The sequence below is a fragment of the Tauraco erythrolophus genome, chromosome 6, assembly GCF_009769465.1.
Source record: "Tauraco erythrolophus isolate bTauEry1 chromosome 6, bTauEry1.pri, whole genome shotgun sequence".
In the NCBI taxonomy this organism is placed as follows: Eukaryota; Metazoa; Chordata; class Aves; order Musophagiformes; family Musophagidae; genus Tauraco; species Tauraco erythrolophus.
The window spans coordinates 33,525,379-33,551,817 of NC_141470.1; the positions used below are offsets into that span (position 1 = coordinate 33,525,379).

General features: G+C 46.3%; 1 protein-coding gene across 1 annotated transcript in view; it reads right to left on the reverse strand.

Annotated features, from left to right (window-relative positions):
- Positions 1-11,131: 11,131 nt before the first annotated feature.
- TTC9 (tetratricopeptide repeat domain 9) overlaps positions 11,132-26,439 on the reverse strand; it is a 28,214-nt gene continuing 12,906 nt past the window's right edge. Inside the window, exons 2-3 of the mRNA XM_086613843.1 lie at positions 15,656-15,838; positions 11,132-11,211 (exon numbers count right to left, since the gene is read on the reverse strand). Of these exons, the coding sequence (XP_086469969.1) occupies positions 11,132-11,211; positions 15,656-15,838 (263 nt within the window). The remainder of the gene's footprint in view (positions 11,212-15,655; positions 15,839-26,439) is intronic.

The following is a 26,439-nucleotide window of genomic DNA, read 5'->3' on the forward strand; positions in this document are numbered from 1 at the left end:
ACATGACTTGGCTTGCTCATCATGAACAGAGCTGTGGAGTTCCTGCAGGGAATCTGTATTTATACTGGTGATGAGTGAAAAGGAGAGATCCCATCTTTTCTTAGACAGTCATCTTTCATTACTTAACTGGGTTCATCTGACATTGGATCACAAAGACGTAAACATTTGGGATCCCTAGAGCTTCACATCTGTCTCTAGACTAACGGTGGCACAGGAAATGGCTGCCCCAGAACACTGAAAATGAGAGATGTCTCTCAATGACAGCATGTGTCTTGGAAGAAGATGCATTGCTTGAGAAGAAAAACAGAGCTTATTTTGTAACAAGAACCCATACTAATGATACTGTAGCGTTCCTCATTTTTCTGTTGATTTGAATACTGACTGTCTATGCTATAAACTACAGGATTTTCCTAACTGACAGTATTGTATTCCCAGACACCGATCTGACAGTCAGACTGTGCAGTTACCTGTAATCTGCAGCTTCAGACCCTATTCCTGTGTACAGCTTTTCACCTTCTTCTCTCATATGGAAATAATTTTCCAGAAGTCGATCAAATCTCCCAGACTGGCAGCCTTAAGTTCGTTGAACAGCAGCTTGAGCTCGCCAGGTTGAGGTGAAAACTGAAGTTTGAGGTGCTGCTGCGACATGTTGGTTTCGTGATGTTTGAGGCAGGCTTTTCTCTTACTCAGCTCTTCCACTTTGCTGGGCCACTGACTAGATAACTATTTTTCTCTGCTTATATGAAAGCCCAGGCCGGTGTGACACATCAGCAGGCAGCATTGCCTGCCATAAACACTAAGAAGCGATAAACTGAGCTCCTCTGAATCATGAGATCTTAAAAAAAAAAACCTCATGGCTTTTTACAGTTTGCCTGTTGATGTCTGGAGCCCTTACTACTCAGGTTTTGAAGGGCTTTTAGAAAGAAAGACCTGCCTGTACCTCAGGATGACAGTGCAGTCCCAGCACTGAAGATTCTCAGAACCTGTGGGAGTTGTTAGCACTGGGGGTTCGCCAGTCAGAGGTCAGCCCTGGCTTCATGAGCCACCCCTGCAGCTTGAGGGGCTGATGTCAGAGACTGGCCTCTGGACCACAAACGGGTCACATATCTGTTCTGCCCATCTGATACCCAGATTCGAATTTGTGTGTGCATCCTGGATAAGCCCCCATATCTTGCTCAGCCAGAGGCCATCTAAAGGATCTCATGAAAGCGCTGGCATCTTGGCTGCCTTATTTCAGGGAATGGGCTTATGTGCTCTCCCTGAGTCAATGCTCAGAGCTTGCCAACAGGCAGCCGAGCCTCAGAGATAACCTACTGAATTCAGCAAGCTGTTGGTTGGATCTAATTCAGCCCCAGCAAGATGCAGGAGACCAGCTCTGAGTGAAGGAATATGCCATTTGCCTGTGGCCGTTTTTCTAACCAGAAGTTCGTAGGAGGTAAAACGAAACGGCCGGGCTCTATCTGATGCCAAAAGATTTGCTGTAACTCAATATTGCTGCTGTGTGAAGTGGAGGAAGACTGCAGAGTCTGCAGCTCTATCACCCTCTCTTTTCAGGGAGCTGATACCACAGTCCATCCAGCCCATGACTTTCCCCTGAGGTCATTCCAAGCCATAGAAAGCTGCTTTCTTTGGGCTGCCATCATGAAATGAGAATAACACTGGCAACCAGACTGGCTGCAAACCATCCATTGTTGGTTAAGAAAGTGAAAATCCTTGCATTCCCAACTGTAAATCCCCCAGCTGTCTTTGCTAAGCAAAATCAGAGAAACGCTTAGTCCATCTGTTTCATTCTGGGTAATCTGAATATGTACTTTTTTTTTTCCTAGCGGCCATTAAAATACATTTTAATTTTAGTATCACATGCTCAGCAACAGTTTCTGTCTAGAACAAGAGTTAAAGATGCTGCTGCAGGAGAGGAACAAGGTGTGACTGCATCTGAGTTTGAATCACTGCTGAAGCCAGAGGCACTGACAGCAGAAAACTGCCCCCCACCACACTGGGACAGTAGCCTGCTTTATGGACAACTTTGGCAGAAGGGCTGGAATCCGAAGTGATCAAGAAAATCAAACTCCATTATCAGCCTTGGAAAAAAAAGCTGTCATTTGTTTTGTTTCAGGTCTCAGAATAACCCTGTCCCTAAAGCGGGTAATGAAGGTGGGTTACCACTTCCAGCCAATACAGGTCTTAAAATGTATGTCGTTTGCCCTGCATCTCCCCAATGCTGCTGACGTGTTGAAAGATATACTGGGCAAGGCAATTGGTCTGTCTCCTGGTTCACCATATGGAAAGCAAATAGAAAGGCGAAAGAAAGGGATCAGTGTTTAAAGGTCCAGCAGACAGCCACTGCCTGAGGTCTCCTCCCTGTGTCCTCAGGGAGATATCAGTCTCACTTTTCCTCTCTCCATCTCCAGGATCAGAGCTATGGTATGGTCTGGTCACCCAGATGCCCAAGTCCTACTTGGCAAAAGTCCTACTTGTGTCACGGATGGGAAGACTTGCTACCAGCTCCATCTCTTAATTTTTCTACCATATTTCTGTCCATTTTTCTGTTTCCTCTTTCTCTTGCGTTTGACTCGTCATGTCTCCCGTTCCAAAAACTCTTCCTTTGCCCTGGAGTCAGAGCTCATGCTAGGCCCTTCAGACTTTCAGGCTATGGATATCTGTGCCTCTTTCTCTTCTGTTCCTTTTCCCACCTAAACTCTCCTTTGAGATTCTCTCATTCTCTTTTTTCACCCAAACAGGATCCCGGGCTGTGGATTGGATCTGCTTTGAGTGATTTGTCGTGAGACACTTCACTCAGGCTGGTTTCCACATTCAACGAAGCTTTGACTGCCCTTTGGATTTCTTCTCCTTCCTCTCCCTCCACAGGGAGCGTGTGTAAGCAGTTATGTTCACTGCAGATTCATGGCCAGACGAAAGCCTACAGAACTGGGGACTCATAAAGCGATAACTGGTAACCAAACATTTGCCCTGCTCTCGTTTCAAGATAGCAAAGTAGTCAGTAGAAAGGTGTCAGGACTGGTTGAGCTAGAGCAGGTCCTACTGTGGGATGAACTGGCCGCAGGACAAGGTCTGGTCCAGCTCTGCCGTGCACATTTCTGCCTTCAGGGCTGCACCCCTCGTGCACCTGCACGCACGCACCCTCAAACATGCATGGACCAAAAAATGCCTCCGAAAATGCTGCAAACAAAGTCACTGGTCGAGATTATTTAATATTAAATCTAGCTTCTGTTACCAGTAACCAGATCTTCCTCTTTTCAAAGTGATTTTTTTTTTCTTAGCAGAGTTCTTTATATAAAGCTTTTTTGTCATCTTCAGTGCTTCTATTTTGCATTTTGGATGTCAGTATTTCACAGCAGTTGACACCAAACCTCTACAGTACTGAGGTAAGCTGGGGTCTAATATGGGAAATGTACAGTTTCATATGAATCACAGTTTGGTTTGTAGATCTGACAATAGACAAGAGAACATACACTCATATACTTCTGTTAGCCCAGCAGTGGGGACAAAATAGTGTAACGAAGAGAGTACCGCAGTGATTCACCTTTCCTCTGAGCTGATCTTCCATCGCCTCTGTGGGCTGTGGTGAGCAACAGGGAGCTCTCGTGGGTGCCATGTATGACAGGTGTCTGGGCACGTGTAATCACTGCAGATCTGGTGGCATTACATGTACAAGGATCCGTGTTGGCCGCAAAGCCCCAGCCAAATTCATCTTCTTATTCCCTGATGCCCTTGCCAGTTTCACCTGGCTCCATTACAGCTTGTTGCCTCACCAGTGATGGGGAGTTAGTTGCCAGAGGTAGCTACACACTGGCACAGGTTCATCCTCCCTGCAGGCAAAACAGAGTGAAGGGGATCCGTCTGGAAGGAAACAAAAGTTGTGGAAGTTAGTTGTTGCAGAGCTTGCTGCTATTTATAAAACTTGGCTGGCGACAAAGGAAGGAGAAAGGCTGTGAGGAGGGCCTGTGGAGTCAGCCTCTCTTGTAGATCAACTTCATTCACCACTGCTGTGGTTGAACAGCACGGTGTGTGGGGCTCACAGCTACAGCCAGACTGTTTCTCCACCAAACACGAACGGTAATTTTGCTACATAAGGAAAAATCCATCTGCTTGTTTGGCCTGTGTGCCTGCACGGCAGCACAGCTGTAGCAGGCAGGAAGCACATCTGGAGCTTGTCCGAAGCAGGCAGCAGGGAAGGCAGGAGGTGCAGTGGAGAAGTGGGCAAGGAGAAGTGCAGTGCTGGCTGCTGCCAGCCCGGCACGGAGGCAGCCCCAGCACACGCTGCTCATTGCAAAGCAGAGGAGGGAAATGAAACCATGGCAGGGGGTTTGGAACTAGATGATCTTTAAGGTCCTCTTCCAACCCAAACCATTCTATGATTCTATGAAATTCAGGAACGCCGCCTCCTGTTCCCAGTTTGTGGTGGACAAGTCAGCTGGCTAAATGGGTCCCCACATTGGCAAGGGAAAAAGATTTGGAGGCAATTTGGTGACTTTGCTCCTGTACAGTTGTGCTAGGAAGAGGGGGAAAAAGGCGTATTGTGTTTTCCATCCTGCCTCATTCCCTCTCCACCCCCTCGCCCTCTTATCTGTCCATGTAACACAACAGATACTTTCCATAGGATAAGGAGTGAGCATGAAACTAGGGCAACAAGGTAATTTCCTGGGAACCACACAGTCTATTTCCTGTTTCCCCACCAAAACCACTGCTGGAAACAGCTGCTGTAGGCACAGTTCTCCAGGCTGAACACTTTGAGCTAGCCCCTTGCTGTGACAAGGGAAGCATCTGTCTCTGGGAAGCAATCCAGAGGGGTTTTTTCCCCCTCCCTACATCTGTGGGACCACTTACACCCCCTTCCACCTCCCAGGCTGCTGAAGTCATGTACTGTCACAGGTTTCCTCTCATCTTCTTATCAGGTATCTATGAATTTACCTCACTTAAATTGTAGCTGTGAGAGGAGCCAGGAGGGCGTCTTGGCTTTTCATCGCCTTCGCTGAGGCAGCATGGAGGCTGTTGTTGGTGTGGCAGCATCGCCTGCAGCGTTTAGTAACTGAGGAACTCCTGAGAACATCAACTCAGAACAATCCCTGGAAACCATCTTATACCAGCTGCAGCGATACAAAGTCCTACTAATCGGTTGTGCAAACTTGTGGATAGTATTAAGGAACCTAATAATTTACTGCACCCTCCCAAGCATCCCACATGGGTGGCACATTGGCCCACCACTGTTCCTCCTTATTTAAGTAACCCCTGCCAAGCCTCTAAACTACAGTGCAGAGCAAGGAGTTTCACAGTAGAAACTTGGGAGGAACATCGATGTGCTTCAGGGGGCAGAAGGAAAGGTGAATAAATGAGTAGAGAAGAGGCGTAGTCAGCAGGTCCTGATTTGGTTTGATTAACCCTTTGTCCAGTGCATACCCTTCCCCTTCCCTTCCTGCCCCTTGGAAAAAGAAAAAAGAAGTAATATCATCAAGGGATTGAGCATAAAGAAAATAATGCAGACAAAGCCTCTGGAGATCTTACGTGAAGCATCACAAGAATACAGCTGCTCCCAGGCCTGCTGGGCTGTAGTTTGGGGAGAACATTCACACAGACGAAACTTGCAGAGAAATTCTGGGAAAGTAAAATGGAGATGCATGGCTAAGGGAGTTGCTCTGCACACAAGATGCCTCTCTTCATCTTATGGGCTTCTGGGTTCAGTAGCAAGTAAGAATAGCCAGACCTTTGCCTTCTTGTCAGTTCAGGAAACCGGACATACACTCTTCTTAGTTTAAACAAAGACCTCTCCACTCTGTCCAGGCCACTTTTACCACCTGCCAATGGTTTACATATATTCGGAAATATTCTGCAGCCAGCATGTGTGTATCTTCTCCTGACACTTTCAAAAATGATCATGCTGGAGGAAGGAATCCTCTCCTTCTTTTGCCCCCTCTAGCTGGAAAATCACCTCTAATCTTACTGCCCTTTTTCCTGATGTGTATCCTGCCAATTAAAACTGGGTCTTGTTATGAACTGCAAATAACATGGCTAAGCCTTTGGCCAGGTTTTTTCTAGTTCAATTCTCATTCTGCCCATGAACCTGGGTTTGGCTTGCATTTCATATCCCATGATTGGCTCACCTCTCTCTCATTTCAATCTCAGTTCTTGCTTGCTGTCAGCTTTCCTACTGCTCTGCCTGGCATCTGCCATGCCATTTTGTTCCTACTGTTTTCACACGTGATGGGTGAACGGACTCCCTTCCCATTGCACTGGAGACATTCTAGCCCTGCTGGGTACCTGGAGGGGCCTATGTTCGTTCCTCTATGTACCGCATGTTGAGGCCATACGCATATACTACCTGGCTGAGCTAAAGGATTATTTGCTTGTTTTGGTTTCCAGGTTTCCAGGATGTGTATTCTCATGTTGCCATTTGATTGCTCCACAGAAAAATGCCATCAACTTGCAGTGGACATGACCACCTCCAACAGAGTGTCCTTCTCTGTCTCCCCAACTCCCTACAGCAATGGCGGGTAACTTGAGTAGAATTGAGTGGCCTCTCTGCTCACACCTTGTGATAGTTTGATGGGGGGGGGTGTTCTGGTGGCAGGGGAGGGGATTTGCTCCCTGTGCCACCAGATCTGAGTCCCATCCCCCCCCGGGGGAGGTTGAGCCAAATCGGCGCCTCTGCGAATTGCCCTATTTAAGTTGGGACAAAGGGGTGGGAAAAGGGCTTTTTGCTCAGGAGCAAGGAGAGAGCAGGAGGGCGCTGCCCTGGCTCCCGGCCGGGCGGCCGCTCGGGCCTGGGCCGGCGCCATGTGCTCAAGATGGCGCCGGGGGAGCCGCATGGGGGACTCGGTAAGCGCCCCACTCCCGGGGTGCCCGCCGGGCCGAGCTCCCCCAGAGAGGATTAAGATCTAAGAGAAAACAACCACAACGACCGGGTCAGTCAAGATGGAGCAGGAGGAGGTGTACTGGAGCTGAGGCTTCCCTTGCAATCGGTGTGAGATGGCAGGTGGCCCCCCTGCAGCCAAGGTGTACTCGGCGGAGCAGAGACCCACTCGTGGCCCGTGGAGAAACCCACGTCGGGAAGGAGATGCCTGAGCCCAGGAGAGGTCGTGGAGCAGGGGATGCGCGACCAGGTACTGTTAATAATGGGGCATGGAATGCACGACGAGGTCGTGGAGGCATCTGGGATCCGTGGGACGACCCACGCCAACGCGAGTGGCAGCAGCTCCCTAAGAGGCTGAGACTGGTAAAGCCTGAACTGGTACAATCCATGGGGAAGGATTTGCGATCCTGCGGGCAGGACTCACGTTGGAAAAGTTTGGGGACTTTTTTCTTCATGAGTAGGGGATCCACCGAAGCAAGGGAAAAATGGTGTAAAGACTCCTCCTCCTTTGAGAAAGGAGCGGTAGTTAACAACATGGATGAACTGACCTGCACTCCCCATTCCTTGTCCCCCTGCGCCGCCGGGGGGGGGGTTGAGCCAGGAACGAAAGGAAACAGGGTGGGGAGGTGTTGTTTTAAGATCTGGCCTTGTTTTCTCTTTTCTCCTCTCAAGTAACCGGTTTCGTTCCTTGTGTCTCTTGTTCAGTAACTGTTAATAAATTGTTTTGTTTTATTAAGAAAGCCTGAGTCATGTTTTGCCCGGGACCATGGTTGGTGGGTGCTCCCTCTCGGTTCTTGTCTCGACCCTCAGTCCAAAAACCACGACACACCTCCACATCTGCCTGTGAAGGACCACTCACTGGAAAAGGTGTGTAACTTTATTATGGACTCTGGAGGTTCTTGTTGTATATACAGACCTCTTTCTTGGGGGCTTGACACTAGGTTCTCCCCATTATGGCCAATCCGTATTTCACTCTTCAGTTTCCTGTTAAGGCAGTGTTTGAACAAAACCACAGGCTTCTCCCTTGGATATTCTTAAATTCAGCAGTGGACAGGAGATAAGCTTGCCAGTGGTCTTTTAGGGCCTTGCTCCTCTAGAGCTGAAGAGCCCCTTGATGTGCTGGATGTCAAATATGCCTTCTCTTTTTTTCCTGCAGAAGACAAAGCCTTTTAGAAAGTTTCAAAGGCTCTTCCCTATTCCCCTGACACATGCAGTAGAAGCAGTGATGTGTCTGCACATCTTTCCAGTTTTAGACTGCAAAGTCTACTGGGATGTTTGATACTGCAAGGCAGAGCTGGCTGCTCTGGGGAGAGTGCAGTCCGCAGGAGCTCTGTTGGCTTTCATGGCATTACTGCTGTCTCTCTCCTTGACAAGTGGAGGGCCCCGAGCTGGAGTTTTGTCCATGTTTTGCTCAAGCTCTCTGTCACTGTGGAGGCATACAGATGCTACATATCTGGCAAAACAGTCCCTGACTGTTTTCTCTTTGGTGGCTTCCTTCTACCAGCTCCTGATGTGAGTGTGCATGGCTTGCAGGTACCCCGAGTGTCAAGCTACATAAAGAAAAACATCTTCTGCAGAAAGTAGGTGATTGTGTAGAACCTAGAGGCTCCCTGAGATCTTTTTCATATGCACATTCACTAGCTCTCCACTTTCCCCCATGCTTTGCAGTGCTCCTGGAAGGAAAGAGGCTGAGAACTGAGGAGGTTGTATTCTGGAGTCTGCTGTGCCCTTTTTATACTAAGGTATACATGGGACTGATGCAGTGACAGTATGTCAATGAAGCCATTGCGAGGGCTAAAATTGTTTCAAAACAAAATGACAGTCCATGGACCTATATCTCCAGTGACTGGAAAATTCCCTTTCTCTTACATTAAGGTCATGAGTAACAAGCCTGTCTTGCTTGCCTGAGCTTTCCTGGGGCAGAGACTGTGTAGGTAGTGTCCTCTCCTCTTGCATGGCCTGCAGGATGAATCCTCATTTCACTCGCAGCGAAGAGACAGACGCAGCTGTGGGATGAACTGTCATGAGCAATATGAAGTAGGGGGGAAGTCACCTCTACTTGAATTTGCGGTGTGCTGTGATGTATTTAGGAGATGGAGAACTGCATGCACCTGAGAACCGGAGCCTTATTAGCTCTGTGTTTTAGACAGTACCAGACACACCTTACATGCACCCAAGCACGGCTCTGCCTAAACTTTTTTTCTGGTCTAGTTACTGGTCACCTACAGAATTTCCCTCATTTGTCCACTTTGTCTTTAATGCAATTGTTGTCCTAGCAGCAGCTGTGGCCTCATTTATTGCTTAGACACACGTAGTGGTGGGCAGAGGTGCTTGCTATTTCTGGTACAGATGTATGAACCATGGGCTGTCTGAAGAAGGTGACTGTGCTGCCTCCCTCACAGTAGCTGCACACAGTGTTCCCAATTTTGGGAAGCAGCTGCTTTCCACCACCCATCTGAGGAACATGAACTTCTGGTGCCATCCCAGGTAATATAAGTTTCACACAACTGATGTAGGTCCACCTTATCTCAGAGACTTATATGCCACTTTAAGATGGTCTCTTCACCACCCCCAATGTGGGCTGGCTGTGTCCCTGATCTAAAGAATAAAACTTCAGTTTTTTCAGAGACAATGACGGAGATTTGCCTTTTCTCTTGATGTTTCTCTACCAACTCTTTCAAATTTTGGCTAGAGAAAAGTGTGGTGAGATACCACAGCTGGAATGTGGGATGCCATAGCCAAGTGTCCGCAGACACCATGTCAGCTGGGACCAAAGCACGCAGGGACCAAAGCACGCAGTACTTGGCTGAACTTTGTCTGTCCAGCGGTCTGTGTTTCAGTTTCCATGTTTCAGCCAAGGGCTGAGTGAAGTAGCTCTGGGTACGCTCACTTCACGCTGACCACCATGAGACCACTCATGTACATCCTGCAACTGGCAGCAGGTCCCTGTGGACCACTGATGGGGCAGTCACACTGGGAATGGGTTTGTGGCACTAACTGATCCCATTACTGGCAGTTTCAGAAAAGGACCCTTGAGCCAAGGAGCCTGAGCTCTCAGAAGTAATCAGGCTGCTGGAGGAGGACTACACAGGCCCTATGGGCTGCTAAAACAGGCTCCAAAGCTATTGGTCCTGCCCTGTTTGTTAGCACTGTGTTCTCCTACAAAAGAAACAAACAGGACACAGGAAGCACCAACACAAGGTGGGAGAATCAAGACCTCAATCCAATGTACTAATACTTCGCACTGTACATCACTGTACTGTTACTTACAAACATTAACTAATACATCCTCACAACACCCCTGCGAGGTAGGGAAGTATTATTATCCCCAGTGTACAGATGGGGAAACCGAGGCACAGAGAGGCTAAGTGACTTGCCCAAGATCACACAGCAAGGCATTGGCAGAGCCAAGATAAGAACAGAGACGTCCCTTGTTCCCCACCCCATGCTGCCCCCCCATTAGACAATGTTGCCTGTCTGGCAGGGGGAACCCAAGAGGTCCCTTTGGAAAGCAATGCCTGGACTTGTTGCCTATTAATAATTTTTATTTGCCTTTAATGAATTATTTCACAGTTTTTCCCTCACGCTGTACACCACGCTTTCACAGTCCATTCAGCGTTCTGTGGTAGCCCACAGCCTTCTCCTCCGGCACCGGGACAGCTCTGCAGGGGGTTCGAGGGGTGCTCTGTGCTTTCGTTAAGAGGATGTTTAGAAACAGTTTTCACTGGCATTAGCCTGGGAGCGTGTGGGCTCTCACTGAAGACCAATAACACACACTGGAGAAGCAGGCACGGGGAACCAATAGTAAAAAGGCATCCCCTGTGAAGCGACCAGCAGCTCTCTTGGTTTCTTAGCTCTTCCAAGCTCCAGTGATCGCTCAAGAGCGGAAAGTGTTTGTCTTCAACTTGCCTGGTCAGGAGGTCGTTGTTTTGGGGGTTGCTTCCCTAACGGTAATAGGCAGTCAGCTCAGGACCAGAAAGGTCCCTCAGCATTGCCTACTCCGGATGTGTGACACTGCCTTGGAAAAAGGCCGGCTGTGGCCGTTGTGCTCTCCTGCCACGGGGAAGGGGTATTACCACGATTGGCAAGCAGCCATATCCAGTGTCTAAGTCTCTTTTTCAAAACTGGGATTCAATGAAGAGCATGGGAATGTGGATGGATGAGAAGATGAGGATGAGGCAGAGCAAACAGGAAAATCCACCAAATGGGCTTCTAGGAAGGAAATGTTCCCCCTTGGGCACTTCAGCTGAAGTGGCTTCATTTTCACAAGGCTTCTTTCTCTCTCTGGGAACATCTGCTGAGCTTCATCTCTGTCAGCTGGATATATCGTATGACATTGGTATCTGCAGGGAAAGAGCACACACATACACGTATGGTGGTTACAACTCCCTGTGAAAGACAGACACACTGCACCTTCATGCTTGGTGCACCACCTGCGGAGCAACATGGCTTCAGCGCTGACTGCAAGAACAGCATCAGCTGGAAGCAGCTCTGAATCAAACCCTGCAGCTTTGGTTTTTGGATAGGCTGATCTGATTTGTGCTCACTGTCCCCGTTGCTCACGATCTTGCCTCAGCTAGTTTTACCTTTTCTCTGATTACTCTTGGTCAGAACAGTTGAGTTTGCACAATCGAAACTATCCAGGTCATTCCTGCCTGCTTTTGTGGAATGGCACCTCCGTTGGCTTCCATTCCCTCTGTGCCTGCACGCAAACCCCTAAAGGCGTTTTGTGTACACTTATTCCCTGCCTTTTCACCCTCCTATTCCTTTTACAGCCTATTTCATTCTTCTTACATTTTTCCATGATGAGTTGAATTGGGAAGAGCATCCTTCACATTCTCGTTCTACCCTTGCTTTCCTGAAATTTCATATTTGGGAGTCCTTCCGCCATGACACTCTATCTGCATTTTTGTCATATGCTGCGTGCTGCGTTGTATAACCTGTCTAATGAAGTTCCTACAGGCAGAGAACTACTGATTCATCCCTGTAGAGATCTGTGAGAGCCCAGCATCGTGCAGATGATAAGCTGAGCCCCTTTTCTCCTTCCAGTATCTCAGTGCATCAACACAGAACATGTGAGTTCTGTTTTACCTCCTGGCCTCAGCAATGAGGGAACCAGTTCACCCTGAAGCCACGTTGATCTAAATGGGTACATGTCTCCAGACAGACCCCGTGATTCTGCAGTCATGGTCAACCCTTTCTCAAATCATGTTGATTTACTATCATGGGGGTGATTTCCCACACACATGGAAAAGCCATGTGGTATCAGAAGCAAGTAAGCAAAAAAATAGCCACTTTCACTCACGCATTGATTGAAAATGGTTCTTTGCTCACAGCTTTACTCAGACAGACAGACAGGGCCAGCTTAGTCCATTTAAGTTGTTAGATGCTCAGAAACCAATCTGAAGTGCACTGCAGTCCACAGTCAGAGGGCAACCTTGTCTCCTCCTCATCCGAACAGCAACATGACCCACGTTTCTCAGACAGGGAAATGAGAAGTGCTTGAGCTTTCAAAGAGATGAACAAATTACTGGTAACACGTCTAGCACTAGCAAGTGTGAGTACTGCACCCACCTAAGCAGCTGTGGGCACAAAGGGACTCGACGCCGGGCTGAGGGAAGCAGAGGTGCGCTCAGTGCATAACTGGGCAATGAAAGGTCGCCAGGTCCCTTTGGCTCGCGGGGGAGGTAGCTGGCTGCTGATGGCACAGCTTTGCTCACCTGGGAAACTTCCACACACCTGGGAAGCCAGGGGCAAAGTAAGGTGTAGCCTGATAGCGGGTGGGAGATACTCCCACTGTGCACTAGTTATAAATCTCCCAGGCAGGTTTTGGCACGTTTTGCTTCCTTTTTGAGGGCCACTGTTTCACCAAAGAGAAATAATGAGAGCAGTGCTCTGTTTACAGGAGAAGTAGAGCCTTATCTTCATCAGGTCTTTTCCATCAAATAGTGTTGCACCATGCTAGCTCTGCCTGCAGAAGTATTTCAAAGCTAAATGTAAACGTTAAGGAAGACTCGACTCTCATCTCTCAGTGAGGAAGAAGTGATTCCCTTTGGCCGATGTGGGAATAACAGATGAGCACAACTCAGATGAGGGGTCAGACCCATACAAAGAGATGCTGGCAAAGCTGCAAGAACAGGTCTCCTGGCTTCTAGGACCATGCCTGCATCCTTGTGCAGAGCCACCTCCTGCCATTTTAAAGGTCATTTCTGCTTCTCCCTGGAGCTTCAGAGCCCCATTGCCTATCTGCTGTGCAGACACTGTGACCTGGGTTTTGCTCCCAGGACTTCCAAGTTGCAGGTGTTCAGGAAGGCAGCTCCTGAGCTCAGCCATGAGCCTACTCCAGGCGGCATGGCAAACCTGGCTTGTACGTGCAGTCTCTGTGATGTCCAAATGTGAGCTTTCAGCGCGGGGCCAGCAGAGACTGACTGTGGGTGTTTGGTATTACCAGGCCAGCTGATGGTCTGGTCTCAATCCCAGTCGGTACCTACCTCGATGATGCGGCCCCGCCAGTGGGAAGGAGCTGAACAAGGCTTGAAGGTAAGGTGTATGCTTGACTGCCTGTGCTGCACCAGCCTCAGGACATGGAGTTCACGGACAGCTGCATGTATGCTTTGCACAACTCAACAGCGGCTTCCCTCTCCCTTAGTAAGGAGAGTTATACAATTATCTTGTGTTATTTCCATCTGCTTTTGTGATTTTTGTTTGGAGGAAGCATAAGAAATCAGGCCAAACCCAACTTTCACCCTTGACAGACAGTAAATAGCCAGAAGGGATTTGCTGTGCCGACAGCCCTTTAGAACAGTAAAACCCTTTGCTAGCTAATTCCTCTTTACCATGTACAATCTCCCCCACCAAAGAGAATAACTGTGATTTGTGCCAGAAACATTCCTTATTTAAAAAAAAAGAACACACAGAACATGACTGTAATAATAACCAAGTACTTTTGCCAGTGAGCCTAGTGAAACCTCAGATAAAGGAAAGCAATCGCATTTTGCAGATGGAGACACTGAAAGTGGAGACACTGACTTATTCCAGGTCATGTAGTAATTCTTGATAGTTACCTGATTCCTCCTGCTGTGTTTTAACAGCCATGTCCTTTCTTACTGTATGTATTCACTTCTTTCCCTCTGAATACCCTTCACGTTTTCCATAATCATAAATAAAACAGTGGAACAATGGCCCTGAATGGTCTAACAATATCAGGGAAGAGTCTCTGATGCAGAGCTGAAGGCCAAAACTGTTTTTTGTATACATTAAGGACCTCTGGGGACACTTTCTGGTATGTTTTTGCAGCAAGCTGTGGTATTTGAAGCTGTTGCATAAATTAGTATTTATTTCGAAAAGCAATGAGGGATACCAAATAAATAGTATCACTGAGGGGAGCGGGGAAAATCAAAAAATGCATCTTTTTAAAAAAGGCAGCAAAGTGGTTCAGCTAAAAGGACTTTTTGACATCTGAGCCTAGTCAGAACCTCAAGGTTAGGATAACTCCTTATTTTCCACTGACTATTTTTGCTCTTGCACAGGCTTCTCCATTTCCTGGTTCTGGCAAGGGCTGAAAGCAGAAGGGCACACTGGAAACTGAAATAGGCTAAACCGAGCTTTTGAGCACATTTGCTCAGGGAGTGTGGGGGCACAGCTGCACTGTCAGACTGCCTGGAGCCCACGGCCAAGCGCAGCAGATGGGACCAGGCACCCTCGGGGGAGACAGAAGAGGAGGGACATCCCAGCACACCCCAAAGCGCACTCGCCCCGGTGCTGCTCCAGGGCACAGCGACCACAGGAGACCTGCGGGACCAGCTCCTGTAGGACACCGAGCACAGCCAGCTTAGCATCCCTTGCCTCCTCTAGTTCCATGAACATCAGCTCCAGCGTGCTCTGCCATGGCCCAGGCTCACTCCTGCTTCATGCTGCGTTGTCGTTCTCCCCTATGAGGTTCAGGTGGAAGAGCTGCTCTGTGGGGTTTTCTTTGCATGTGGCTTCCATTTTACTTTCTCACAATCCTTTATTTCTCCTTTGAGTATTACAGAATTCTTTTAAAAGATATAGTTTAAACAATAGCGTGGTTTTGTCTATTAGGTGGTGGTTCTTTGGAAAACGGAAGCACCATCTCTGCACCGTAGCCTTCTACCTGCCTTCTGAGGTGGGGCAGGTTAGCACAAAGGAGGTTGCTCTGGTAAGGCTGAGTTGCTTGAATATATAGCAACTTCTTTGCTGTCCCAAAATGAATCGTTTGAATTGTTGGGGTTTGACATGTGGATGACAGGTACTTGGCTGATTTCATGGCAAAAGTTGAAGCATCCTGACGAATACTTTGTGTGTAAATGTCTGTGTCTCTGATCAAATTACAATACTAAGCCTTTACTGGGACGGTGGAAGTCATGGCTGTTGGGGATTACAAATAGCCTCTTGAATTTGCTGAGGGGGAAAAGCTTGTTCTCAAAGAGTCAGAAAGTGTAATGGTCAGGATACACTCTTCCCCATCCTGCTTTCTTCTTCAGAAATAAACCAGGGAGGGGAAGAGGCCACACAGATGGCATTCCAGCAATACTGTCATCTTCCAGGTTGTGCTGCAGCCCCAGTAGTGGTTAATCTCTGGGCACTGCAGCCTCGCTGCGCTATGAGAAAGCGCTTGAAGGGGAGTACAGCTCAGGGTACAGTGAGTCATGCTCATCCCTGTGGAAATCAATGTAATCGAGTTGGGAACGGACCAAGTCTCATGAGAAGAAATGCAAAAGCGCTCCATGCAAAGCCATGTCCCCGCTCATCCCCCCCTCCCCGTACCTGTCGGCTGGCGGGATCTTGCCTCTTTCAGGTAGTAGAGGGCCTTGCTGAAGTCACCCAGATGGTAAAATGCCACTCCTGATCGATAGAGCGCCTTGAAGTTCTCGCCTTCTTTCTGGAGCACTTTGAGGCAGTACTCTTTGACTCGCTCGTAATTCACCAGCTCGGCTTGGAGCAGGCAGGCTGCAGGGGACGGGACGGGGAGGTGGGGAGACAGACAGATAGACGGACGGACAGAAGAACATTAGTGCCGTATTTCTCCCTGCTGCTGCATGGGGGAAGAGAGCAGCTTAGGTGAGGGAAATGACTCAGATCTGTGATTGAGAAGGGGTGCGCTCATACTGACCGTTTGCCAAACCTGATTGTTTGCAATTAAAATACCAACACTTCTATTTTGGGGGTTGCGAAGAAAAGGGATTGTGTTTGCTCAGGGGGGCCGGAGGGAGAGAGCGAGAACATCAACATCCCTTGGCAGAGCGGGAACACCGTACGGCAGTGACTGGCTTCCTTCACAGTAAAATCCCTTCTCAGACTGAAGGCGGGAGCTCAGGGAAGTACAAAAAGGCAGTCAAACAAATTGTCACCTGACAAGGGACAAAGGCACTAAACTGGATGAAATTTCATATTTGGCTTAATCCAAGGCTGCTAGATTTACAAATAATATGTAACTGCCTTTTATCCAGGAGGTCCTGGACGGAGTTTTGCTACAGGAAGCAAGGGGCTCTGCTGTTGGAATGTGCTGCTAGCAAACCAGAGACTCCCGGGGTTGCAGCCCAAGGAAAAAATGTGTCTAGGCAGTGTGCTTTCTGCAAAGCATTGCAACACCAGTCCGTCCCCAGAGGTCAGTTCTGCTGACTTCCTAAAGGAAAAGGTAAACACAGTGAAGAAACAGCGTGCTGAGGACTCCGTGTGCTGAAGGACAATTGCTGCATGAACATCAAGGGGCTGAAGAAAATCACCATAGTGTGTTTCCCACAACTGGGAGTGAGATAAAGAGGAAAGGGAGAGATCACTGAGGCACGCTTTACAGCCCTGTTCATGGCTTACTGTAGTGCTTACTCTGGTGGGCTAAACTTAATTAACCATATTGGGCATTAAGAATGGTTTGAGGAACGCTGACAAGAACAGGACACTGTGCAGTCGCAGGCTCGGGGGAAATGAAGAAAGTCCTGCTGTCCACAAGGTCACCTAGTGCTGCAACCCAAGATGACTTCGGGAATGACACGATTTGGGGAAGGAAGGCAGGATGCTGCTGCAAGGATCAGTTCAGAGGCTGGCAATGTCAAGTGCCAGGGCATGGAGAGACATTTCCCATGGCAGGTGGTGTTACTCAGTATGTCTCTGGCAAGGAGGAGACTCACTGCTCCTGGAAATCCAAGTCATCACAGTTCAGGTGTCACCAGTGAACAGCCAGACTTCATTTTTTGCATGGTAACTGCAGCCTGCAGCTGAGGGGACATGATGCTAGGTCAGGAATATAATCGATCCCCTTCTCCTGCACCCCTAAAGTAAGCCCTGCACCCTCCCTGTATCTCACTTTACATTTCATGAGCAGGAGGTTGGCTAGATGACCTCCAGGGCTTCCTTCTAACCCAAATTAGTCCGAGTCTACAATCAGTTAACATGGACAGAATATGTTTCTAACCCAAGTACACGTTTAAACCTTAAATAGCCGACTGGGAACAATCATCAACAGACTCTTACTAGCAGAGAATTGATGGTACAGGTATGTCGAGCAAAGACTGCAGAACTAGCTCCACTACTGGTAGGTTTGGTTAAGTGATGCAGTAATTAATTACTAATGAGAGCTTTGTCCCATTTGCTTTAATGATGGATTCTCAATGTATTTTAACAGCTCCTACCATTAAAGTGCACAGGTATTTCAAAGGCATCTGGTCGCTCACTATTTGATTGCCAGTTAAAAACCACATGTTTCTAAAAGCTCAGCAGCATTTCCTTATCCAGAATTTGTCCCTTCCTATTTGTCAAACATTGATTTTTCTCACTCTATTTCTAATGGAGCTTGAAATGACTGTGCCTTGTTTTCCTTTATTTTTCAAAGCTATTTAAAAGATGGCTGTGTAAATTTACTGCTGGCTTCGCAGCCCTGGAAATGGGATTGCTTTGTTTATCTGCTGTCCAGTAGCACGTACAGCAGCAGCAGCAGCTTTCTGCATGCTGCCAATCTCATCCAGCCTTTCACATTCTGTGAAACTGCCCTTCAGAGCAATTTGGGGGGGGGGGGGGGGGGAGGGGCGGGTGGAGGTGTGGGGTGGATTTCAGTCTTTCTATTCATTTACTACTTGGTATTTCCAGTGAGAGTCATAGAGATGACTCTGTGCAAAATGACAGGCAGTCTATTCATGTATATTAGACTTGCTTCACGAATTGCTTTAAATGAAAAGAAAAAGTCTCCCATATCCTGCTAATTCATAAACCCAAAATGGGCTTCCAGATACCCAGCTGAGTTCTTTCCGTGACTCATGCCCACAGTAAAGATTCTGCAGGGCATCCCCACTCCCTGTGCACGCGGCAGAAAGAAGCCAATACCACAGGGCTAGCAGGAGAGACGTGTTTATCTGAACAAAGCGAGCAGATGGATGTGCAGGAAACAGTTCTGCTGGAAGGTTGGCCATTTGGAGAGCCAGTGTTGGAAGCGGCTAATGGAAGTGAACCTGGAGGGAGTATCTCCCTTATAAATATTTAGAGGTGCGTGCTTTCTGTTCTTGGTGCACTCAAATTATCTTAACGGACCGTGATTCAATGCAAATATTGAGGCTGTTAGTAATTCAGCTTTCAGAAATGGAAGAGATGTGGAATCCTTGTACTTCCCACCTAATTCAGTCAGGGGAGAACTGTTTTGAAAATGTGCTGCTTTCCTGAATAGACGTGTGCATCTCTGTCTGGGAGCCTTTGTTTACCACATCAAACACCTCATCACCCTCCTTCTTGGTTCGTAATAAGCCCCCAGTGAATCCTTTTGAGGAACAGACCTCAGTCAAAGAGACTGAACTGTGAAGTTTATCCAGCTCCCACTTTCTTGAAACTCAACAGGCTTGGTCCCACACAGCACCATCTCTAGCAGCTCTTCAGCCATTAGAAGGATGCCCCTTACTCACAGATGCAAACCTACAGTCACTCATTCCCTGTGGGTCTCATTGTCCTTGTAATACAGCATCTGGTGGCTACATCTCTCCAGCTTGGAACATAGGATGTCCTGCTTCCCTGCTGTGTGTGATGGTTATCCATCATACTCAGTTACCATTCTCAGTTTGGCAGCTGATTTACTGTGACAGCTTAAGCAATAAGTTACTCCCAATTTTTAAAACCTTGTATGTCACACGGTGATGTAGAGTCCCTATCTGCTGTAAAATGAGCCATTTTGAAGCTACTGGGTGAGCTGTGCTATGGGGAGGAGGAGAAGGTTAATGCTATTAGCTCCAATGGAGAGGCCCTGTCCACCACGCTTCCCAACTGACTGTTGATGTTTAAGCAAGGAAATCGGAGGTTTGCCTGTTTTTCCTCATAAGAGGAGTGTTAAGCCTAGATTTCTAAGTTTTAATTTGTGGACTCAGTCTGTGCCAGCCAGTTCCATGAGTTGCAATAATTTAAGTGGTGCAGTACAGAGATCTGGTACCAATAGATAACCGTACTGTAAGAGCTAATTTGTGTGGCCCTGCTCAGCACAAGGTTAGGCAAAACAAACATTAAAGCACCTGTACAGCCAAAATACATCTACAACTTTAACCTTTACCAGTAGCTGCGGTTAGCAATGGTGGGAAGTTGTAACCAAACTCCCGGCATTTGGGGGTTTTGGATTCTACTTTATTGCACCCTGAATTAATTTTCAATTCTAGAGTATCTTTCAGGAAGATATCTAGGCTTGATGGATGAGAAAGGATCCATGAGAGCTCTTTTCTCCCAAAGGTTAATTACTTTCATTCTTTAAGAAACATCATGATGTTTCTATACTGATATTTTGTTTAGCTGCAGTTACTGGCCACTGGTGTAATTACTAGCCACACCTTTGCTACTCTCAAAAGCTTGTGTTTGCTTGTTGCACTGGTATTCTGAGACTCTGATCAAGCCACTCCTCTATCTTGTCTTTAATAGCCTGCATGAAGAAGTGTCTGGAGTCTCTTACTAAAAAACCCCATATTTTTCAGCTTTCCTTACTTGTACAGCTGTTCTCTGAGCCCTCAAAATGAAGTTCAACTGGAAGTGCTGCCAGTTAGCAACTTAGCAGAGAAACCTCTTCTGTGTGAACACCTCTGCAGGTTACACAAATAGCTCAGTTTGGCCCAAACTTCTGGCTTCTAATTTTGGCTGAGCTAAGAACTAAGCCTGGAAGAAGAACGTATGGGTCTTAACGTGGAGATTTTGAACAACAACATCAAGAGCCTTGTCTACCTGAGGATTTTCACCAAAGGGTAAATCTGCATGCCAGAACAATCCTCCAGACACAGTTTATACCAGTGGCTAAATTCTCGCTGTAGGCAAGGCTCAAGATCTATCCGTGCTACAGAACACTTAAGAGACTGAGCCAAATTATTGTGCAAACGTTAGCATATCCCTACCCTGTGGCATGTTCCTTGGGCTCAGCACGCTGTGTTAGTCATAACAAGAATTCCATTTGCTTTTGTTCTGGGAGATGAAAATGCCCTTGCCCTACAGGAATATCTTGGGTTGTAAGTTCCTATTTCACAAACTCCTGTCTTGTTTGCAGTTTGCTATCACCCAGGTAAGCTGGTAGCGCTACCTGTTTTTAAGATCGCCTTGCGCCTTCCACCATAGGAGAGGGTCAACTGCTTATTACTTTGCTGGTCTTTAAAGTTTTTGGACTAAAATATTCCATGTGCAATGTCTGCCTTGGATGTGTGCTTTCGCAAAATGTCAGCCAAGACTATTCGGGTATTTTTGAAAAACAGGCTAGGTAAACATATCTCATTTTTCCCTTGTTAAAGATCTCTGGTGACTGTCTCTTTGGATTTGTCTCATGCCCTCGCATCGTTTGGCTTTGCAAACCAAAATCTGGCAGATATCATTTGTGTCAAGCAGGTGCCTTCTGTTATCCCTGGGGTAAAACATAGCTGGCCAACTGATAACCGTCTGAAAATAAAACCACCATAGTACTGCATATAGCAGTCAGTAGAGATGCCTTAGAATTCGGTACCCAATTCCACTGAATATTTGGTCCACCCTGGGCACAATCTGATCTAGGAAAAAGTGGGGATTTCTAAACTTGGAGAGCAAGAAAATTCTCTTATTGGCTCACTGGTCACAGGAAGAAAGAAGAGCAGAGAGTGGAAACGAAGCTGAGAGGGGTCATCTTATGACAGAAAAGACAGGGAGACAGATGTTTGCAAGGGGAGGAGACTGGGGCTGAAACACTTATGGGGACAGAGGCACAGAACTGCTAGGGTGGTGAAAGGGGTGTACGAGCAGGGAGTTGCGGTCTATTGAGGAGGCAAAGTATGGGGGGGAGAAGTGGAGCTAAGAGTTTGAGACAAGGTGCTAAGGACATAAAGACACAGTGCAGGTAGCCTGAGGACCAAGAGGAGCATTTACAGCAGTGAAATCCAAGCAGAGGAAACCAGTCTCCCTGGGTGTGCACGAGAGCAGCTCCTCGAGCAGATCACAGTCACATTCCTGCCTTGAATCATCTTTTTTCTCTGCTGAGTACACTCATCAAGGGATACTAACCTGCCATGCTTAAAGCTAGCCCTTGCCAATATTCCCTGGAGACTGGAGCAGGTGTCCTGTGCAAGACCTAAGAGTGGCTTCTGTGGTTGAACCACTCTCGTATACTCACGCAAAAGGGTCTGAATGCCAAGGACCTTTGCTTCCCACTGCTCAGACTGAAAATCTAGGGGATATTACATTTGTCTTCCAAAAATGTATTAGTGCATTTGGCTCACTTGCAGGAGTTTACTGCAAGGTGAGCAAGGCCAAGGAGACTGTTCCAGACAGTGGCAGTAGAGAGAAGTAGCTAAATCCATTACTGCTTAAACCTGAAGTGGATATTCACTCTTTACCATATTTATTCTTGACTCTACCACTGGAGTTTCTTTCTTTCTATATGTGGATTATTACTCCTTAGTAAGTGCTAGGTACTCCAACCACTACAAACTCAATATGTATTTCACAAACCGACAGTGTCATCCCCAGAAATAACCACAATTAAACTCTGCAAAATGCTTTACTTTCTGATAGAATCTTGCCCTAAGTATAGCAGCCAGCAGCTTACTTAAAATCTGTTTAAATTGCAGGAAGATGGTGCATATACTTGCTCTGGCTCTATTTTGGAAAACATGATTGATGCGTTGATGTAACTGCTTCAGGGTTTATTCAGACATTTGATTAAGACCTTTATATATCATTGAACAGGCTTTGTTCTCATATCTCTTTAGTTTCGAATTAATAGGACAGACTAGGAGAGTCTCATACTTCTGTCACTTCAGAAGGCTTGGAATCCTTCATGGTGAAGGTCTTCCTCAGAAAAGAGAAAACATGATAGTGATAAGTTCTGGTTGAATTTAAGTGTTTGAGAAGAAAAATTATTGGGATATAACAAAAAAAAAAAAAAAACAAACAAACACAAAAACAAAACAGGAGGGAAAAAAAAAAGAAAAACATTTGTCTTGGAAGAGACAGTGATTTTCTAACCATGCCAGTAATGGCTGTATCACTAACCTCTGTGTGCTGCAGTCTGGGTAAATGGTGTTTATGTTGTCCGTAGAGGAATTAAAAGGAATACTATTACTACATGACATTGAAAATTTCAGCCATATGTTAGTAATTTAAATTATAATTAACTTCCAAAATGAATCAGGTAAAATCTTTCATAAGATGATGCTGAAAATGTAAAGGGTTATCTTAGAATAAAAGTTGCCTTGGACTTAAACTGCTGTAATTGTAACGTACAGAATAACAAGATCTGGACTACTGGAATGCTTATCCAAATTTCTCTGAAGTTGGAGTTACTGACACTGAGTGTGCAGACTGCTCAGGTTACATGTGGATGGCACAGCCCAATTTTTAACCTATGTTTGAACCTCTGTTAAATTTTCAATCCAGATTGCCACTAAAAGGTGCCATATAACATGCAGGAATGTAAGAAGCCTACACCAAGGGAAGAGAGCAGACATGGTAAAGCATCCACTGAGCTCCATGTATGCTGTGCCTTTTAAGAACGCAACCCAGCATTCCTCAAAAGAGGATGTTTAAAGCATCTTTTTTTTTTTTCAGAGAAATGCCTCTTGCAGTTTCACTACGAGGCTGAGACGCTAATTAGGATCTGCAGTTTCCAAACAATCTCTTCCATGAAATATTTCTCTTCTTTCTCTATAGTCCAAGCTTGCAAACAAAGGATTTTCTGGCTTCTCACCCATAAAAAGCTAATTATAGACAGCTTGATAATGTCTGGCAATAATCTGATCAGCTGACTCTTAGTTCCCAGACAAACTTAATGGGATGAAAAGGGAATATCAGAATGACAGCACAACTTTCCAGCTAGTGGCTCTCATTTATTCCTCTCCAGGTACCAAAAAGGCCTAAATATGCCTGTATGTTTTTACTTGCAGGGAAATGTGTGGAAAATTAAAATCCAAACTGTATGACAGGTTGTCTGTCTCTGTAGGGAAGGATTAATGCTAAGTGAGGTGTGGATCCAAAAATGTTTGGAGAGCCCAAAGAGTGCCACCTCTTCCAAGCCGCCTTCCCCTTCTTCCCATCCTGCCTTCCTGGCCATGCCTTCCACCCAATACATAGCATGGTCCCCTTCAGTCCTCTGCTGCTCTTGCCTCCTTCACACCTCTTCCAGAAGAAAGACCATGACTTCACAGTTCCAATTAGCTTTTCTAGGAAAGAGCGAGACAGCAGCAGTGCCTGAAGATGATCCGAGGGCTGGAGCACCTTTCCTGTGAAGACAGGCTGAGAGAGTCGGAGTTGTTCAGCCTGGAGAAGAGAAGGCTCTGGGGAGACCTTCTAGCAGCCTTCCAGTACGTAAAGTGGACCTACAAGAAAGCTGGAGAGGGACTTTTTACAAGGGCATGTAATGGTAGGACAAGGGGTAATGGCTTCAAACTAAAACGGTAGATTTAGATTAGATATAAGGAAGAAATTGTTTACAGCGAGGGTGATGAAACACTAGACCAAGTTGCCTAGAGAAGTTGTGGCTGCGTCATCCCCGGAAGTGTTCAAGGCCAGGTTGGATGAGGCTTTGAGCAACCTGATCTAGTGGAAGGTGTCCCTGCCCATGGCAGGGGGGTTGGAACTAGATGATCTTTAAGGTTCCTTCCAACCCAAAGCATTCTATGATAAGTATGATGATGCTTACACCATCATGCACATTAAGAGGCATCTAGCAGTTCTCAAAGGAGCTGCTGAGCCTCTTCTGTGTCAGGCTTTTTGTGTCTGGCAGCCCACCCTAGGAGTCTGCCTATTGCTATCCCTTGGAGTGCATAGGGCTGATAATAAGGAGGTAAGTAATGGCTAATGTGAGCTGTCAGAACAAATCAGTTTAAATTCAGCCTGCAATAGGACGATCAATCTTGAAGATAAAGGAGAAACAGTAGATGTTACATATCATGGCTTTTACACTACTCAAATGACAAATTCTAGTGACATTTTCGTAAGCAAATTGAAGGAGAACTGTCTAAATGAATAGACTTAACTCTGTTAACAAAGTGAAAAACAATATTAAGTAGGGTTCTGCACTGATCTGTCCTGGGCCCCATAATATTTGGTATTGTCAATAAAGACCTAAATGACAGATTGCAGCCTGCCTTGTCAATTTGCAGATATGATGAGCTGGTGCATATTGGAAGACAGGGGTAGAATTCCAAAGGATCCCCCGAAACTGGTGTGGTCCTGATAAAAATAGGACGCAATTCCAACAGAGGCGAGTGAAAGGTCCTACAATTAGGCAGGAAAAAAAAAAATCTCACTGTATAAGTACAGCAGGGGAACAGCTGATTAGAGAGCAATCCTGCTGAAAAGGATCTGGGGAGTGAAGTGGATCACCAGCTAAAGTCAACAAGGCTATACTGTTAATGAAGAAAAATGCACACCATCATGTATGAAAAGCAGCAGTTTGCAAGACATGAGAGTACTGTGTCTCATTTTGGATTACAATCTTGAAAGAAAACGTGGATGTAATCCACAGGAGGACTATGACAATCACAAGCAATCCAGAGAAGACGGAATGTAAGCCCTCAAGAAGACCGTGAGGGAAGATAGGCTAACAGTGTTTATATATAAAATTAAAAAAATTTAAAATATGTAAAAATAAAAAAAAAACACCACCCTTTAATGCAAAAAGGGATATAACCAGGATATTATCTATTCTTCTTGTATTCGGGAAGTAAGAAGGGGGCTTACATTTCAGCTAGGAAGAACTTGCTAGCAGTGAAGAGAGTGAAGCATTGAAAGAGACTGCTTGGGGAAGATGTGAAGGATCCTAGCTTTGGAAGTGTTTAAGAACAGCTTAAGCAAACGTTACCTGGGATATGTCTTATCTGTACCCTTATACCATGCATGAGTATCGACAGAAGACTCCTGAATTGCTGTTCAGCTCTGCAGTCTCGTTATTGATTGTCCTGTTACCACTCAGAGCACAAACTCAGTTCTCCTTGATGGCTGCTGTTGAGTTCTAATTCCTATCAGAAGGTACTGCTGGGGGATGTCAGAGCAGCATCCTAGCCAGGCATGTGAATATGTAAGAACTTAAGCAAGAGCAAGCATGAATGATTTCTGCCTTTGCTGTGTATGTTCCCATATTTCAGACTTTCCTAATTTTCAAGAGTGCAGTTCTTCAGAAGTGTTCATTATTTCTAAATGATTTTTAAGCTACTTTAAGGCAAGTTTGCAGTGATTTGTGCTTCTTTTTTGTCACAAATCCAGTGATACGACACTGCAGTTTTCCTTCAAAGGTCCACAGCTTTGAGAAGCAAGGAATTTCAGCAAACTTTTCATCTGATCCTTATAGCTTCTGTTTTGAAAGAGTATTTTGACTTACCAGTTCCTGTAGTTACCAGTCCTTCATATCAAAACCAGAGGCTTACTGAAAATGCTTAGCTACAGTAATATTAAAGTAGTAGTTAAAACTTAAGACGTCAAGCAAACAATTTTTTCTGAAGCCAAAATCTGCCCCCAGCTGTGTACCAGCAAATCTTTATCGTACCAAAATAAAGAGCTTAAGGTGGAGATGGTCTTCATATTGCATCTTCCAATCTCTATGCCTTTGATTTTCCCAGCCAGGAGAGGTAGGAGCAAAGCCCAAGCAAAGCACTGGTAGAGCAAGAGCTTCCATCAGCTTTTAAATACTAGATAATTTTGATTCTATAATAGCCATAAATACTAGTTCCTCCTGCAGCTACATTAGAAGAGATGAAAGTCCCTTCTGTTTGTTTTCACCAAGGCTGTTATTGTTCATCTGCCAGGTTAAACCCCCTGGAGGTTTCCTCCTCTCTCAGTTTATATTTATAATCTAGTAATCTTTGACCTGTCTTCATCTTTTAAAATCAGTACTCATCTAGTGCAGTCTCGTCCAGTCAATCTGACTTCAGACACATCTGGCCTCCAGATCTACTGTTCCAGTTGCTATTTATTCCACCGCCTCTTCCTTGCAGTTTGCTTTTGTTCACCTTGTGTTGCTTTACTCTCTCACTGTGGTACCTTCTCTACATGGTACCCTTTCCTCCTCTGGCCTCCTGTTGCTATTGACACCCACTGGAGGAATCTGGTCTCTTGAGACATTTTCACAAGGGAAAAGTACATAGAAT